At 40.2% G+C, this 18,214-nt stretch overlaps 1 protein-coding gene across 1 annotated transcript in view; it reads right to left on the minus strand.

Moving 5' to 3' along the window:
• htra3b (HtrA serine peptidase 3b) overlaps positions 1–7,045 on the minus strand; it is a 40,949-nt gene extending 33,904 nt beyond the window's left edge. Inside the window, exons 1-3 of the mRNA XM_072254689.1 lie at positions 6,870–7,045; positions 6,218–6,700; positions 392–491 (exon numbers count right to left, since the gene is read on the minus strand). Of these exons, the coding sequence (XP_072110790.1) occupies positions 392–491; positions 6,218–6,665 (548 nt within the window). The 5' untranslated portion in view covers positions 6,666–6,700; positions 6,870–7,045. The remainder of the gene's footprint in view (positions 1–391; positions 492–6,217; positions 6,701–6,869) is intronic.
• Positions 7,046–18,214: the final 11,169 nt, after the last annotated feature.

Raw genomic sequence — 18,214 nt, forward strand, 5'->3', positions numbered from 1 at the left:
GTCCAATTCCAGTGATCTGATGTTCACCCTTGCCTCTCTTTAACTTTATATATCTGAGAAAACTCTTGGTATCTCATACTATTGGCCAGCTTACCTTCATAATTTATCTTTACTTCCCTTAGTGTCTTTTAGTTGCTTTCTCATGGCTTTTAAGTGCTTCCCAACCCTCTAGCTTCCCTCTAGTTTTTGCAATATTGCATGCTTCTTTTTTGTTTTTGTACTGTCCTTGACCTCTCTTATCAGCCACAACGACATCATCCTCGCTTTAGAATGCTTCTCTGGGATGAAATGATCCTGTGTATTCTGAATTACTCCCAGAAATTACTGCCATTGTTCCTCTATCATACCTTCATATGCCAGTTTCAAAGCACTTTATTCTCATGATGCTTACCTTAAAACTAGTTCAATGTGAACAACTGCAGGTGCGATCTTTTCCACAACATCCGCGATAAAATTGAATTTATATCTTGGACTGTTTGGATGTGAATGATCTATACTAATCAGAAGAAATGTTGGATATTATTTCTGAAATTCGCAATAATCCTGACATCTAAAGTCAGACACACCCATTTAAGTAGCAAGAGGAGCTACTGTCTATATGCTAAGATGACACTTTTCTGGGAATGTACCCACTGCAGTCCTCCAGGAGGACCACAGCCTTGTCGTAGTTTGGAGGCTTCTGTGCCTCAATGACCCAGCGAGCGATGCTGGCTGGAGTCAGGGCTTTATGCTTTGGCTCTTGGTAACCCATACCAGGCAGGTCAAAGGGTAAAGGACAGACCATCAGTCCTCCAGGTTCAGGGGTTCAGTTCAGGGCTAACAACGCTGACTGGTAAAACAAAATTGTTATGGAAACAGCAATGAAGATTCCTTCTAGATCTGAGTGTGACGGTATTCCTGAGACTCCACCTGGGATTTGAATGGCCGACAACAGTGAAAACTGAGAGAAAGCTACTGATGGGATGAAGGAAGCCCTGAACACCGCTAGAGATGGGGGACCTTCATTGCTGCCCTAAACACCAGTGCTGTAACAGGCGGTAAGTAATCCCTTGCATTACTGCAGTTCATACAAGAGAAATTCAGCCTTAAAGAAATCTAAATCACTACCAAAAAAATTTGAAATACAGACTGACAGTCTACTCTTACAATGTTTAAACACAAAGTAAAAAAGAAACATAAAATTTTGTAAATATTTGCATCACGGAAAATTACAATACAGACAATTTTCAAGGACCGCAAACCCTCTGTGATGCAGCGGTATGCTGTATAGTCCATTAGGGAAGATCATTTGCCAAAAGGGTACATACACAACCAAAAGATGAGAGTAAATTGGTAGTTCTCAAGAGTGACAACATTGAGAAAATATGCTTTCTTTCCACTGGGTGGTTTGGATCTGAAATATCACAATTTATTTTTCTGAGATAATAGCTCAGTGTAACCTTCAAGTGCTACTAAATACTGTATCTGATTTGGAATTCAAACGGGAGGGTAAAAGAACAGCTGATCACAGATAATTAAAGGATCAATTTCCTAGTACTGTTCAGACTGAGAAAGGATCACTCATGCAATGCAGATGGTCAGGACTGAGTATTCCTGGAAATATTGAACTTGCATCCTGGAGTTTCACCCAGTTACTTTTAGTAGCCAAGTGAACATTCCGAGTTTGGCTCTAGTCACTCTCCACTACAGGAAAATATTTGGAATAAAGGAAAGGGTGCAGTGAATATTTTGGAGTTTAGCATCGAAAACTCTGCCTCTTTAGTCTTGATTGGAAATATGAATGCACTTCACTGGAGCAGAAAAGCTGGACAATACATCAGGGACACAGGAGATTCTGCAGATGCTGGAAATCCAGAGCAACACACACCAAATGCAGGAGGAACTCAGCAGGTCAGGCAGCATCCATGGAAATGAATGAATTGTTGACATATTGGGCCGAGGCCCATCATCAGGACTGGAGAGGAAGGGGAAAGAAGCCCAAATAAGAAGGTTTGGGGGCAGGGGAGAAGAGGATAGGCTGGAAGGTGACAGATGTGACTGCTGGTAGGAAAGGTAAAGGGCTGGAGAAAAAAAGTCTGATAGGAGACAAGAGTGGACTATGGGAGAAAAGAAAAAGGAGTGGCACCAGGGAGAGGCAATAGGAAGGTATGGATAAGAGGTAAGAGGCAGAGTGGGGAGTAGAAGCTGAGGGAAGGGGCAGGCGAAAGAAAAAAAAGGAAAAAGACTACCAGAAGGAGAAATCAATATTCATGCCATCAGAATGGAGGCTAGATGGTGTTGATCCTCCTCCCGGAGAGTGTCCTCATCGTGGCACAAGAGAGGGCCATGGACCACAGATCAAAATGGGAATGGGGATATGAATTAGGCCACTGGGAAATAACACTTTTGATGGATAGAGCAGAGGTGCTCAACAAAACTGTCCCCAGTTTATGTTGAGTGTTATCAATGTAGAGGAGACCACATCAGGAGCACCAGATAGAATAGTTGACCCCAACGGATTCGCAGGTGAAGTGTTGCCCCACTTGGAAGGATTGTTTGGGGCCCAGAATGGAGCTGAGGGAGTAGATAAATAGGCAGGTGTGGCATTTCTCCCATGTGCAAGGATAAGTACTGGGAGGGAGATTAGTGGGGAGGGACGAATGGACAAGGGAATCAACGATGGAGCAATCTATAGAAAAAACGCGGAGAGTGGAAGAAGTAAAGATGTGTTTGATGGTAGGATCCCATCGAAGGTGGCGGAAATTGTGGAGAATGATGTGTTTGATGCAGAGGCTCTTGGGGTGGTAGGTGAGGACAAGAGGAACTCTATCTCTGCTAAGGCGGTGGGAAGATGGGGTGAGCGCTGACATCCGGAGGAGATGCAGGTGAGGGCAGCATCAATGCTGGGAGAAGGGAAGCCCTTTTATCTGAAGAAAGAAGACATCTCTGATATCCTGGAAAGGAAAGCCTCATCCTGGGAACTGATGCAGCAGAGGTGAAGGAACTGAGAAAATGGAATAGCATTTTTACAGGAGACAGGGTGACAAGATAACCATGAGAATAAGTAGGTTTATGAAAGATGTCAATCGACAGTTTGTCTCCAGAGATGGAGACCAAAGAGATCTAGACAGGAAAGGGAGGTGTCAGAAATGGACTGGTGTATTTAAGGGCAGGGTGGAAGCTGGAGGCAAAATTGATGAAATTGATGAGCTCAGCATGGGTGTATGAAGCAGCACCAATGCAGTCATCGATGTAGTGGAGGAAGTGTTGAGGAGCAAAACCAGGAAAGGCTTGGAACATGGGCTGTTCTACCTAGCCAATGAAAAGGCAGGCATAGCTGGGGCCCTTAGGGGTGCCCATGGCTACCCCGTGAGTCAGGAGAAAGTGGGAGGAGCTGAAGAAATTGATGAGGGTGAGGACCAGTTCTGCCAGATGGAGGAGGGTGGTGCTGGGGAACTGGTTGGGTCTTTTGTTGAGAAAGAAGCAGAGAGCTTTAAGCCCTTCTTGGTGGGGGATAAAATAGCAAAGGGACTGGACATCCACAGTGAAAGGCAGAGCCAGGGAATTGAAGGTTGTTAAAAGAGATCGAGAGCACGTGAGGCACCACGAATGTATGTAGCTGGGAAGGGACTGATTCAAGGGGGGGTAGAATGGAGTCAAGTTATGAAGACATCAGTTCAGAGGAGCAGGAACCAGCACAGACAATAGGTCTACATAGACAATCAGGTTTACTGATTTTGGGTAGGAGCTAGCAAGGAATATTGTGGGTAAGGGAGTTATGAGTTTGGTGGCAGTGGATGGGAGATCTCCTGATTTGATGAGCTAAGTGACAGTGGCCTGACGGTCCAGAGTGAGGTCCTTTTCAAGGGGCAAGGAAGAGGAGGTGTCTGAGAGCTGCCGCCTGGCCTCAACAAGGTAGAGGTCAGTCCGCCACATTACAACAACTCCCCCTTTGTTTGTGGGTTTGATGGTAAGGTTGGTATCGGTGCAGAGAGAGTAGGGGGGCAGAGCATCTAGAGGGGGTAAGTTTCAACGAGGGCGGAGAAGTGCCGAAGGTTAATGTCTCGTTGGCAAGTCGAGACGAAAAGATCTGGTGTGGGGTGTCCAAGAGGAGGAGGAAGGCTGGAGACTGGAGAAGTCCTCAAGTAGGGTGGGGAATTCTTGCCAAAGAAGTGGACTATAAAAGCCAAATCAAATCAATTCACTGTTATGAGCATGCTTGTACTTCCAGGAGAGGGACCAGGAATGGTGACTGGAAATAAAAACCCACTCTTTATCAAAGGTCCGAACATCAGCTATAACATTCCAGTTGCTGCCTTATATACAGTTCTTCAAATGTAACGGAGACATTATACCACCTGGGAACACCACTTGAATGAGCTGTCTCCTAAAAATGCAGCTTCACTGAAACACCAATATAACACAATTCCAAGTTTGTAAGATGATCTACTTTCCGAAGAGCATTCTGCAACCTCTACGGATAATCGTCAAAACACAACTTATCCTGGGGTAGATAATCATTCTTTGTCCGTCTGCTAAGTGCATATTACAACAACAGCTGCATGCTATTCTGCTTCTGAAATTCTGTTCCATTATGGAATTAATTTCACAGCCTTCAAGGCAACAAGCTCAATTACACCTTTCAAGTATTGGATTTTGCCTTCATGGTGAATCCACCTCCACTTTCATTGTGAAATTCAATCATTTATTAATAAACTCATGGCAGAAAGGTTGACCTTCCCAAGTTCCAGTCACCATTCCCCTCTTCTCCCACTTCCACTTTTTCTTTTCCAATTCTGGGGGCCTCTCACCTCTTCTCTTCCCCTCCCTTGCCTTCATGACCTGCCCATCACCTCCCTTTGGTCCATTGTCCTAACCTTTCAGATTGCTTCTTATTCAGCAGCCCTTTAACCATTGAACCTATCACCTCCCAGCTTCTTGGATCATATCCCCCTCTCTCCCACCCTCCACCAACCTTCACCTGGTCTCATCTATCACCTCCCACTTCAACCCCTCCCCCACCTTCTCATTCTGGTTTCTGCCCCCTTCCTTTCCAGTCCCGATAACAGGTCTCAGCCCAAAACTTTGACTGTTTATTTCCCCCGAAAGACGCTACCTAACCTGCTGAGCTCCTCCAGCAATTTGTGCGTATGAATTACAGCTGGCTACTTATTTACCTGTCTGGTGGTAGATGTAAAGTTTTTGGTAAATTGATAGGAGTTTAACATTTTTCATTAATCAGAAGCAAGAGTTTTAGTGTACTAATATTCTTCTATCACTGTGAGAGCAAGGAATTCCAATATTTTAATGCTAAGTGTCAAAGTCGGTGGGAAAATGCATCAATTTTCTCTCACTGAAGAGATCCTTTCTTAGCATTATCTTGGCCCTGAAAGAAACAGGAAGCAACCTTACTCCAATAATAACTACCTATGAGCAAAAAACCTTCCTCACACAACAATGGATTACATTCTGCAAAAAATAATAACCCACGGCGACTTCTTGCAATCAGTATAAAGTTCCTTCAGAATTCCATAATAAATCCATTTAGGCACAACTGTTTTAGGAATTACGGAATCGCACTGTAGAGAGCGAGAACATTTTGCTGTGCCAATTACATTCCCACTTTGGCATTCCTGCTGAAGACGTTATAAACTACTTACAACATCTGGTATTACAACAATGATGCACTTTAATGTAGTAAACAGCTGCATTTCAATCAAGTAGCAAATGAGGAAATATCATTAAACTGACAGAACCTAACAATAAAAGGATCTCAAATATGGAGAGTTTCAATATGTATTTAGTATTTATAGGAAACTGGCAGCAGATCTAATACATAGCAGTGAACAAAAACATTTAATGCAAATTTAACATCTTTCATTTGTTAAAAATGTCCATTAGATAAACCATACCCTATACTATTTTCAAATTAACCAATTATAGTAAATACATAGGAAATTCAAGCTGTAGTTTTGATTAATTGATCAGTGCTTCAGAATAAGTGACAGGTATTTCATGAGCTTTGAACCATCCCTAAATTTGTATGAAAGTTTGCATAGGTTTATTCTGGGCGTTCCAAATTGTGAACCGTTTATTATTTACATGCAATGATTTGATATTGAAAGATTATAATACACTAATAAATGATATCTGTTAAGAACATTTTAAAAAATTGCTGGAGGTAGGAAGCGGTGCTTTAACAGAGCCAGTGGCTGCGGGATATAAAAGCAGAGCTCACCTGGTTCACATTCGCCTTTCTTAACCTGCACTATCGCCTGCAGCCGTAGCTGCACGGCTCTCCTGCTGGCTGACTTGAGTCTGCATACGTTATCGTAGGTTTTGCCGTCGCTGCCGCACACTCTGTAGTTGAACTTGCACCGGCACACACCCGGACCCTTTGCCGCCCGCTTGCCGAAAAGCGGTTTGCACTCCATACCGTCGCCGCAAGCCACATCGCGCGCGCTCCCGCAGACTTGTCCCTCGGCGGCGGCGCACACCAGGCAGCAGCGGCAGGCGTCGTGCACGTAACCATGGAAACAGCTGGGGCTCGGGCACGTGGACACGTCGCAGCGCTGCGGGCACGCGGGCTGGTCCGTGTCCGGGAAGTGCACGGGTTCGGGGGCGGCCCTGCAGCTGGACGGGAGCAAGCAGGTGCCCAGCAGCAGAGGCCAAAGGTAGCTGGCCATTGTAGCAGCAAACTTTACTGCGTGCACTGGGAGAGCTGAAACAAAAACAGGAGACTGATCTGAAAAGATACTTCACAAAAGTATATTTTCATTGATTCTTCTGAGATAAAACGACGAATTACAAACTACGCTTTAAAAATACACTATAAGAATGGTTGTTACAAAGTGGAAGATAATGCAAAAGACTGAAAAAAAGTTTAAAACCTGAGCGTTTTAGAAGTACAGTATTTAAAATTTGCACGAGTAAACAAAGGACGTCAAACCGCTGCACCCAAAACAATTACACGGAACGAGAACTCGAAGCATTAGAAACTTTTCTAATTGTAAAATGTTAATCTCCCCCAGAAGTAAAAAGCAGTTATCCGAGGGTGGAATCAGCCTCCGAGCCGCTGCTGAAAATGATGTACAAGCCTTGAAAGCAAGTAGTAATAAAGAAGCCTTGATGGGATTTCCGGCTGACTCACCAAGTTTTAGCCAATGTTTATGAAATTGGAGCGTTATTCCAGATCCCAGCAGCTGGACTGACCCAACCTACAATAACACACTCATACCAAATACAGTATTTGTATCTAATTATAATCTTGAACATGCTCTTTATTTATCCGCGTAATTCTGATATGTAAGTAATTCTCAAACCAACTGCTCAACTCTTATATGCAACTTTCATTTAAAGATTTGACCAATTTCGGGAAGGTTTATACACAAAAGACAATTATATATAATTTTAAAAAGTGGGCAAAAATAATGAGGTTCATTCTCCATTCAGAAATCTGATATACTGATTGTACTTATTTTAGTATACAAACTGGTTCACTGAGCAAAACAACTTGGAAAGTGAATGCCAAAGTTAGGCAGCAAGTATATCTGGATTACACATGTAACTGAATGAAATTATTATATGCAGTTTATTACTGCTTTTAGCTTGTGTGGGGTGAACAGGAAGGGGTGCCACCTCTGGTGAAGGGGCTTTTCGTATCCATTCTGGGGCAGCTCTCTCACCTTTGGTTCCCCCCCCCCCCCCCCGGACACAGCCCTCACCTGTGGTTCCAGGTAGCTGTTTGCATGTGACCGCAGCCACACCCCGGTACACTGCTTCACCAGGTGGGCTAAACCAGGAGAGGGCAGCCGATGGCCTCTTACCCTGGTGAGTTAGGGACATGCCTGTCCCAGCACGCAAAGTCAGCTCTGGTGGACTGGGCGGAAGAGATCTACGGTACCATCCAATGGCCAGGAAGGCGGTTCTGCAGCGCTCCGCGGAGGGCGAAGAGCACAACAAGGCACAGAAGACATCATGGTCATCTGCTGCAACCGAGGAAGACCCCAGTTTGTGATGCTTGTTTGTACCACTGGACTTGGACTTCTGGGTAAAGAGAGTGACTTCCCCACTTTAAAAATTCTCCCACAGAGGTTCTGTCATTGTTGGACACGACGGACAACTACCAAAGCTCCTTTAAACTGCACATGGAGTAATGCATTATTTACCGTATCTCCTGGGTCTTTAAAGCAAATTAATAAAAGAAATCAGTTCTAGATATCCCAGAATACAATATAAGCACCAAAATTTTTGATTTTCCATGCAAATATATTACAACAACTTGTATTTTAGCATCATTAAACAACTTGAGGGTCTTCCCAAGAATTACCAAAGAAATTCTTACAACTTGCATTTACTTCTACTTGTAACAGAAATAACTTCTGTGCCTTTGCCTACATGCTGTCTAGAATTAAGAAAGGCATGAATGAATATTTCAGCAACAAGTGAATCTGGGCAGAGGGAGAGTTGAACAATGTTACATTTAGAGATGAGAAAAAGGAATGGGGAGAGTGTTGCAAGGACAGATTCCTGGGGATCTTCAAGATTATAGTTTAAATGCTGGAAAATATTTTTCTGTCCGCCCACAAGAAGATAGAAACTGATTCTAAACTCCACTTGCAAGGGACAAGGTTGTAGGCTCTGACAGTCAGAGAGAGAGAAAGGGAATCCCAAATGCAGATATCGTTTACTAAGATAACATTACCACATGCGTGATCACACAGTTTAACTCAAATTGACACATTTTGTGCAACCACATGGAAATAATTCAAGCAGTTTCTTTGTTCGTCATATGCAGAATAAAAAAAACTTCAGCAGCATAATTTTAAATCTTAAGGCTTTGATATTGAATACACAGTTGGTGATCACAGCCAGAAGCAACTTATTGAAAATGGATTTACTATTCAGATAGATAGAAAATTCAGAAATGAACTAATTCCCACCACTGCCAGCTCCAGGAAAAAGACTTCCATTTTGGTCAAGCTTTTCAGAGTTTAGGATGTCCCAAAATGTTTTGAGGCTAATGTAGGAACACAGCAGTCTTTTTCTAGATGGCAAACTCGCACAAGCAGCAAAATACTTAAAACCAGAAACTGCAGGGCAATGGAGTAGAGCAGCTACCAGAGACCTGGGTTCAATCCTCAATCCTGACTGTGTATGAAGTCTGCAAGTTTTCCCTGGGCCCTTCAATTATCTCCCATATTCTAAAGTAGATTCAGTGGCCACTATAAATTGCCTTTAGTGTTTATTTTAAATGCCACAGATCTCGCAGATGCTGGAAATCCAGCACAATCTGTGCAGATCGGAAGTAACATCTCCACCTTGCTGACAATCAACACCGGTACGCCTCAGGGATGTGTGCTTAACCCACTGCTCTACTCTTTCTACACGCACGACTGTGTGGCTAGGCACAGCTCAAACACCATCTATAAATTTGCTGATGTCACAACTATTGTTGGCAGAATTTCAGATGGTGACGAGAGGGTGTACAGGAGTGAGACAGATCAGCTGGTTGAGTGGTGTTGCAACAACAACCTGGCACTCAACGTCAGTAAGACCAAAGAGCTGATTGTGGACTTCAGGAAGGGTAAAATGAGGGAACACACACTAGTCCTGTTTGAGGGATCGAGTGAGCAATTTCAAGTTCCTGGGTGTCAATATCTCTGAGGATCTAACCTGGATTCAATCCATTGATGCAGCAAAAAGGAAGGCAAAACAGTGGCTATATTTCATTTGAAGTTTAAGGAGATTTAGTATGTTACCAAAAACGCTCACAACTCTCTACAGATGCACCGTGGAGAACATTTTAACTGGCTGCATCACCATCTGGTATGGGAGGGGATGGGGGGGGGCTACTGTACTGGATCAAAATAAGCTGCAGAGACTTGTAAACGTACTCAGCTCCATCTTGGGCACTAGCCTCCATAGTATTCAGGACATCTTCAAGGAGCGATGCCTTATAAAGGCGATGTCCATCATTAAGAAGCCCATCACCTAGGACACACCCGTGTCTCATTGAAACCATCAGGAAGGAGATACCGAAGTCTGAAGGCACATGTTCAATGATTCAGGAACAGCTTCTTCCCCTCTACCAGTCGATTTCTGAATGGACATTGAACCTGTGAACACTACCTCACCACTCTTTTATTTCTATTCTTGCACTACTTATTTAATTTAACTAGTTAATACATATATACTGACTGCAATTCACATTTTTTCTATTATTATGCATTGCTTTGTACTGCTGCCGCAAAGACAACAAATTTCACAACATACACTGGTGATATTAAACCTGATTCTGATTCTGACACACACAAAATTCAGGAGGAACTCAGCAGGTCAGGCAGCGTCTATGAAAATGAATAAGCAGTCGATGTTTCAGGCTGAGAACCTTCATAGGACTCAGTTTCTATTTGATTGGTCAAATCTGGAGGAGGTTGCAAAGAATATGGGAACATTTTTAAACATGGGATTAACAAAGGATTAATCTCAATGGTCTGAAAAGTCTGTTTCCATGCTGTGTGACAGTATATTGATTCTGAATGAGACTAAGTATCAGTAAGTAATATTGTTATGTTTTGTACCTCCAGAAACTACCTTTATTCTCTTTCCACTGCAGTCCATTTATTTTTGTTTGCCTGACATGTTCTATGTATGTGTCTTACTTTGTTGTGCTTTCTGCAGGTTTCACCTTTAAAACTGCACTGATTTGGTGTATGTGAGTGCCTGCAACAGTGGTAACACAATTTGCAATTTGTTCAGCCAAGTGGAGACAGATTCGGGCAGATTTCTGTTTAGACGTTGCAATTTTGTTCACGCTCACTTTCATTCCTGACTGTAACTCTGGCTACTGTTTCCATTGATACAGTGACTGCTCTTTAAAATGTGGGTTGTGTTTTAGTTAGGAACCATTTTTGAATGCTTTCTGTAAGATTTGACAAACTAAACAATCTCTCAGTGCATCATTAAGCCCAACATTGAACTGAATACTTGGACAATTTCTTCAATTCAGCCACATAAGCTGAAATTGACTCCACTTCCTTTTGATTCCATTTATGAAACCTAAAGCATTCTGCAATCAACAATGGTTTTGGTTCTAAATGTTCCTGCATTGCATTTACAATATGAGTATATCTCATTTGGCTGGTTTGGTTGGAGCAGTTAAACTTCTCATCAAACTGCATGTTTTTCCACCCATTGCATGCAGCAACACTGGCACTCATTTTTCATCAGCTATTTTGTTTGCTTCAAAATACTTCTTAGTTCATAGAGTAGACGCCATCCAGTCTTCCAGACAAAGCAGTGGGCTAAATACACATCCTTCATTATCAGCGAGGAGGATATGTCATTCCCAGCAAGGAGGCTGAGGATCCAGTTGCAGACAGAAGACCAATTTTAAAAATTCTGGGATTACCGCTGAGAGGATGATGCTATTGAACAAAAAGCTGCATCTGATAAACAGCAGCCTAACGTCTGTATGCGTTGCTATTGTTTAGGTGCACTAAAGCGGAGCAGTGAGCTAGTGAGACTGTGTCTGCTGCAGACCTGTGCAGCAGTAGCTGAATGGCATCAGGCCTAGTGCCCTTGCCCAGGCAGGAGTTAATTCTAGCTGGCATCAACACTTTAAAGCACTTCTTTACATTGGATGTATGTACTACCTGTCAGTAGTCAGTAAGGGAGCTCACCATGCTCCACACCAGCTTTCAGTACCTGGCTAGGTATACCACTGTGGCTTGTGGCCTTGCAAAGGTTTAGTCTCTTGAAAGATATTCTGACGTTGCCCCTGAGACAGAGATCACAGGGTTGCCAGCGGCTATGGGGATTTGCACAGGTGTAGTATTACTCTCCCTTTCAAAGTATGTAGAAATGGTATTCAGCCCATTTGGGGATGAAGCAATACTGGCATTGATGCTGTTCAGTTTTGCCTTTTTGGAAATATTGGCATGCAAAACCTGCCACAGCTGGCCTGTCATGCATCTGATTGTGCCTCTAATTTCACATAGAATCATCCTATACTTTCATTTTCTCTTCTCTTATATCAATTCTCAACTATATATTTGCATGAAGCTTCCATGTGTCATTTAAAAAAAGTATTATGTGAATATATAACTGAATATGAAACCAGATGTTATCCACAGGGTGAAGATGAAATTTCTCCTGTCAAATCAAGATCATGATTTCTTTTGCAAATGCTAATGGCAGAAGGAATATTATCTGAATTTTAAGTTTCGTGTATAGAAAAGTTGTAAAATTATATGTTATATCTTACGCAAGAAAATACTAACATGGTGTTTCTTTATACAAGCATGCTTTTATCATATCGACATTTTCTGCTTAATATGCTAGATTTAAAATTCATATGCTACTAGAAACACTGTGTGTGTATATATATATATCCATTCAGGAATCGGATGGCAGAGGGGAAGAAGTGATTCCTGAATCATTGTGTGTGTGCCTTCAGGCTCGTGTACCTCCTTCCCGATGGTAGCAATAATAACAGGACATGTCCTGGATGATGGGGGTCCTTAATGATGGAAGCCACTTTTTTGAGACATCACTCCTTGAAGATGTCCTGGATACTACGGATGTTCGTGTCCATGATAGAGTTGACTAAGTTTACAATTTTTCAGCTTATTTCAATGCTGAGCAGGAGCCGCTCCCCCCGCCATACCAGATAGTAATGCAGCCAGTCAGAATGCTGTCCACGGCATATCTGTAGAAATTTGTGAGTGACTTTGGTGACATACCAAATCTCCTCAAACTCCTAATGAAATATAGGTTGTTTTGAGAAATGTTAGCATTCCAATTGGACTGAATGAAATGACATTGTATAATTTTTAGCAATGATATTAATTTATAAATTATAAGTAGATATTCCTCATTAAGTCGTATCTAGAGTAGATCAATGGTTGCTCGTAAAATTGCAGAATAATTTGATCTTTTGACAATTTCAGTAATCACTGAGAAGGAAAGCTAAAGAGCCACAGATTGACATTACCAAGATTAGGAAAATATAAAATGTAAAGCAAAGCATTTTGATCAGAAAACATCAAATTTATCTACAATTAAAAACAAAGGAAACAGTGAAGGAAGCATAAAGCTCCATTGTTTTTGGACCCTGGGAATAAAATCAGAAAGAAATCTCAAAGAGAGCCCGGTAGTAAATTTTCAAGCACAGGCTGCAACAGAAGGTTTGATTTGGCTGGAATGCATATTGAAAAACGATTTTTTGGGGGCTTCCAGTCCGTTGAAATCACTGGCAGAAATGAAATAGAGGCAACATGCCCACAATGTTGAAAATACACTGGCATCTGATGAGGTCATCTCCTATGTATTCAAAGACTACCCCTTTGATCCCAAAATGGTTCGATGCACTGAGGAGGGGACTGTGGGGAAATTTGACTCTTGTCTCAAAATGAGCAAAGTGCAAACGTATATTAATGAATGCTCTGCAATTGTTACAACAGACAGCCAAGTTTTGTGGAAGCTATTGCCCACTTCTTGTGAAATATATCACAAGAGTGCTCGGAAAGAAACAATAAATTGAATGAGAGCAACACACCGAAAAGTTTGTATGTGTTACTTGCATTTCCAGCATCTGCAGATTTTCTCTTGTTTGTGACTCAAGTGAATGACTTCGTTTAACATTGATTTCCTACAGACTTAAAGCAGAAAAAGTGGTGGAGAATACCCAGTTTTGTAAAATCAACAATAGGGATGAACAATTATTGTTAATGATCAAAACTCTTAAAACTATCTTGTAAAACATGTAAAACGATCTGTTGAAAATGTAAAATTTATTTGCAGATGTTTGATATAAATTCAAAACCTGACCTCTTTGGTGGAACTGATCAGACAAATTTCTGTCATTTTCTTTACATATATTTCTACTATTGGAAAATAAACTCTACGAAGTGGTGAGCGTGGACTCAATATGTAGGTGGAATTTTCCCTTACTTATAACATAGAAATGCGAATTTCAGCTCGAACTTTCAGACAGTGACAGGTCAGAGGATGTTGAGGTTAGAATCAATATAGACAGTTTCTGGTGGATCACACAATATACCAGTAATAGAGAAAAAAGTGGTTAGACTGAAAGGAAGGCATTCATTACATCTTCTGGTTAAGTATTACATTGTTTATTTAGGGCATTTGGATTATATTTACAAAGATACTACTGTTTATTTAAACCTGTTTCTTCTTCATCCTATAAAAGGAATATTGATTTAAGATTTTTGTTTAATATTGCTTAGAACATGAAGAAGTACTCTCTGGCTTTTACACAACCAATCCATAAGCATATTCCTTATTGAATGTGTTAATGAATATAATTAATAGGAAAGTTTCTCCCAACTTTATGTGTACATTGATAAGTAAAGATACAAGATAAGTATTTTAATTTTATGTTTATTTTCATGCTATTTTTCCTCTCCTTCTTTATCATAAACTTTGGTAGTTTGTGGTTTTCAAAGACTTCTGTCAGTGAATTGCAACAACCTGCAACTGGTCATTAAGTACAGTGCCTTCAAAAACTATTCAGCCCCCACAACTATTTTCACATTTTACTGTCTCAATTTCTAAATTTAAAATAAATTGAAGTAGGATTTTTTTGAGCTAAACTACAAAGCATCATGTCAATTCAGAAGGAAAATACCAAAACTTCTCAACAATTTACTAAAACTTAAAAATCAAATTTGTGAGCCTGAGAAAGAATTCATCCTCTTTGTAATTACTACGCTAACTCTCCTCAAGGGCAATACTGTATATTACCTTACCAACTCACCCAATTTGTTGATGTAGAAAATTGGAGGATCACCTGTTTTCAATGAATTCGTAAGAATAAATACCCCCTGCTCCCTGTAAGGTCCAACAGTACGGTAGATTTTCAACAGACCAACTCAAAATGAAAACAAAAGAACATTCAAGGCAAGTCAGGAAATGATAACAGAGAAGCACAAATCTGGGAAGGTTGCAAGACCATCTCAAAGGCGCTGAACATACCTCAGAGGTCAGTGCAGTCCATCGGGAAGAAGTGGAAAAAGCCACACTGTCTAGGTCAGGACGCCTCTCTGAACTTCATCACCAGAGCAGAATAGCACTTGTAAGGGAGGCTACTGTGATGGCAACAGTCACTCTGTGTGAGCTGCAAAGGTCAGTGACTGCCATTGGAGATGGAGTTCATGGCTCCACAATCTCTAAGGCCTTGCACAAAATGGGTATATATGGAAGAATGGCAAAGAAGCAACCCTGGCTTTAAAAAGCATATCCTTGCCTGTAAAGACTTTGCAAAGCGTCACTTACAAGATACTGTAAAGACATGGAAGAAGACCTTGTGGTCGGATGAGGCTAAAGTGGAACTTTTTGGCCTCAACACCAAGCAGTATATGTGGCATAAATCTAATACTGTGCATCAGCCAGATAACGCCATCCCCACTGTAAAGTATGGTGGAGGTAGCATCATGCTATGGGGACACTTCCAGCAGCACGGACTGGAAATCTGATCAGAATTGATGGAAAGGTGAATGCTGCTAAATACAGAAAGATCCTGGGTAAAAACCTGCTAGCCTCTGCCTGGAAGCTTAAACTGGGGAGAAATTTCATCTTTCAGCAGGACAATGACTAAAAGCATACTGACAGAGCAACCAGAGTTTCAAATAAAGAAAATTGATGCCCTTGATTTGCCCAGTAAGAGTCCTGACCTTAACCTGATTGTACAGCTCTGGCAAGACTTCAGATAGCTGTCCACCATCACTCCCCTACTAATATGGCACAGCTTGAGCAATCTTGCAAAGAGGAATAGGCAAATCTTGTTCTATCATGTTGTGCTAAGTGAATAGAGACTTAACCAAAAAGACTACTGGCTGTAATAGCTGTGAGAGGTGGTTCAACTAAATTCTAAGCGAAGGAGGTTGAATACTTTTTAACTGCTGACATTTCAGTTTTTGAATTTTTAGATCTTCACGCTTTACAATTTTCCCTGTTTTTTACACTCTACTGTGAAAAAAGTGAGTGAGATATTCACAAATAAAATTCTCAGTTAAATTGATCAAAAATCCCTAGTCGTAATAGTCATTTATGTGTACAAAGGGTTGGGTGCTGAGTACTCTTTTCAAAACACCATATGCTTAATTTAAAAAATCTTTTTTATTAATTATTATTAAAGATCAACCAAAAAAATACATTAAGGTAATCAAGTCAACGTGTCAATATGTACAATGAAGAATTAAATTACCAAATAACTGATTAACAAAGACAATATATCAATAATAAGGAGAAAAAATAAAGGGTTAAGAATTTTTTAAGGAAAAAAGAAGGAAAAAAAGAACCCTACTAACTAAAACAAAAAAACCCTGCTAACAAAAAAAAAGAAAGAAAAACCCATTGGGAGCACAACCCCAGAGCTATACGCCATACAAGCTTCCATAAAAGAAAAACACCAATCCGCCAACTCAAATCCATTTAAACAAGAATCAGAAGGAAACCATCTTAATTAACTCAAATCAGATGATAGTAGCGGGCAAATGAACCTCACCTTTTCTCAAAGTCAAATCAAGGATCAAAAGTTCCACTTCTAATTTTCTCCAAACTAAGACATAGCATCACCTAAGAGAACCATTGTATCGAAGTGGGAGCAGAGGCTTCTGTCCATTTCAGTAAAATAGCCCTTCTGGCCAATAATGTAACAAATACAATTACATGTTGGTCGGATATAGAAATACCATGAATATATTGAGGGATTATACCGAACAAAACTGTCAATTTATTAGGTTGTAAATTAATTTTTAAAGCTTTAGAAATTGTAGAGAAAATAGATTTCTAAAAATGTTTCAATACAGAACACGACCAAAACATATGTGTCAATGTAGCTGTCTCGGTTTTACATCTATCACACTGACTAACAACATTAGGAAACATTTTAGACAGTCTCTCCTTTGTCAAATAGTAATGATACACAATTTTAAATTGAATTAAAGAGTAACTGGCACAGATCGAAGAATTATCCAACCTCAAAATTCGCAACCAATCCTCTGTTATCAAAGTCATGTTAAGCTCTCTCTCCCAATCTTGCTTAATCTTAAGTGAAGGGTAATTGTACTGTTGTAACAGTAAATTATAAATTTTCCCAATAAAACCTTTCACTAAGGGGTTCATTTTTAAAATAATATCTAACAGGTCAGAATCCTGTATATATGGAAAATTACTTAAATATTCTTGTAAGAAATGTCTGACCTGAAGATATTGCAGGAAATGTGAATACGAGAGAGAGTATTTAGTTACTAATTTCTCAAAAGACATCAATCGGCCTTCTTGGAACAGAGCTATGAAGGAATAGACTCCTTTATTCCTTCAAAGAAGAAAGGTAGGATCACTTAATGAAGGTTTAAATAAATAATTTTGATAAATTAAACTAAGAAGGTTAAATTTTTTGAGATTAAAAGAATTATGAAACTGGTACCAAATTTGTAATGACTGCTTAATCATAGGATATACATTTAGATTAGAAATTTTGGCCAGTTGTACAAGTAAAGAAGCTCCTAATAATGAGGTTAAGTAAAACTGTTTCACAGCTTTCAATTCCAAATCAGCCCAAGGTGGTTATTCATTTTTATCAGTGCAATATAACCAAGAACACATATAACATATAACATCAGCCTAATAGTATATTCTTAAATTAGGCAGGGCAATACTTCCATCATTTTTTAAGTTTTGTAAATGATATTTTCTAATTCTTGGTCTTTTATTATTCCAAACAAAAGATGAAATAATAGAATCAACCTGATCAAAAAACTTCTTAGTTAAAAAAAAGGAATATTTTGAAATACATATAAAAATTTTGGTAAAATCATCATGTTAACTGCATGAATTCGGCCGACTATCGAAAGTGTAAGTGGATTCCATCCACAAAATAATTGCTTCATAAAATCCACTAAAGGAACCAAATTAGCTCTATAAAGGTCTCTGTGATTTTTAGTGATAATAATACGTAATATTTAAAAGGGTCAACTTTAAAAGGAATGTCATCATATATAGAAGCAGAATCATTTAGAGGAAATAATTCACTTTTATGAAGGTTTAGTTTATATCCCGAAAACTTTCCAAATTCATTTAATAATTTCAATAAACTGGGAATGGATACTTCAGGATTTGAAACATAAACTAAGAGATCGTCAGCATAAAGGGAGATCTTATGAATAGTCCCATTTATGAAAATTCCATGGATATCTTTAGCTTCATG

This window comes from Mobula birostris, chromosome 4, assembly GCF_030028105.1.
Source record: "Mobula birostris isolate sMobBir1 chromosome 4, sMobBir1.hap1, whole genome shotgun sequence".
Lineage (NCBI taxonomy): Eukaryota > Metazoa > Chordata > Chondrichthyes > Myliobatiformes > Myliobatidae > Mobula > Mobula birostris.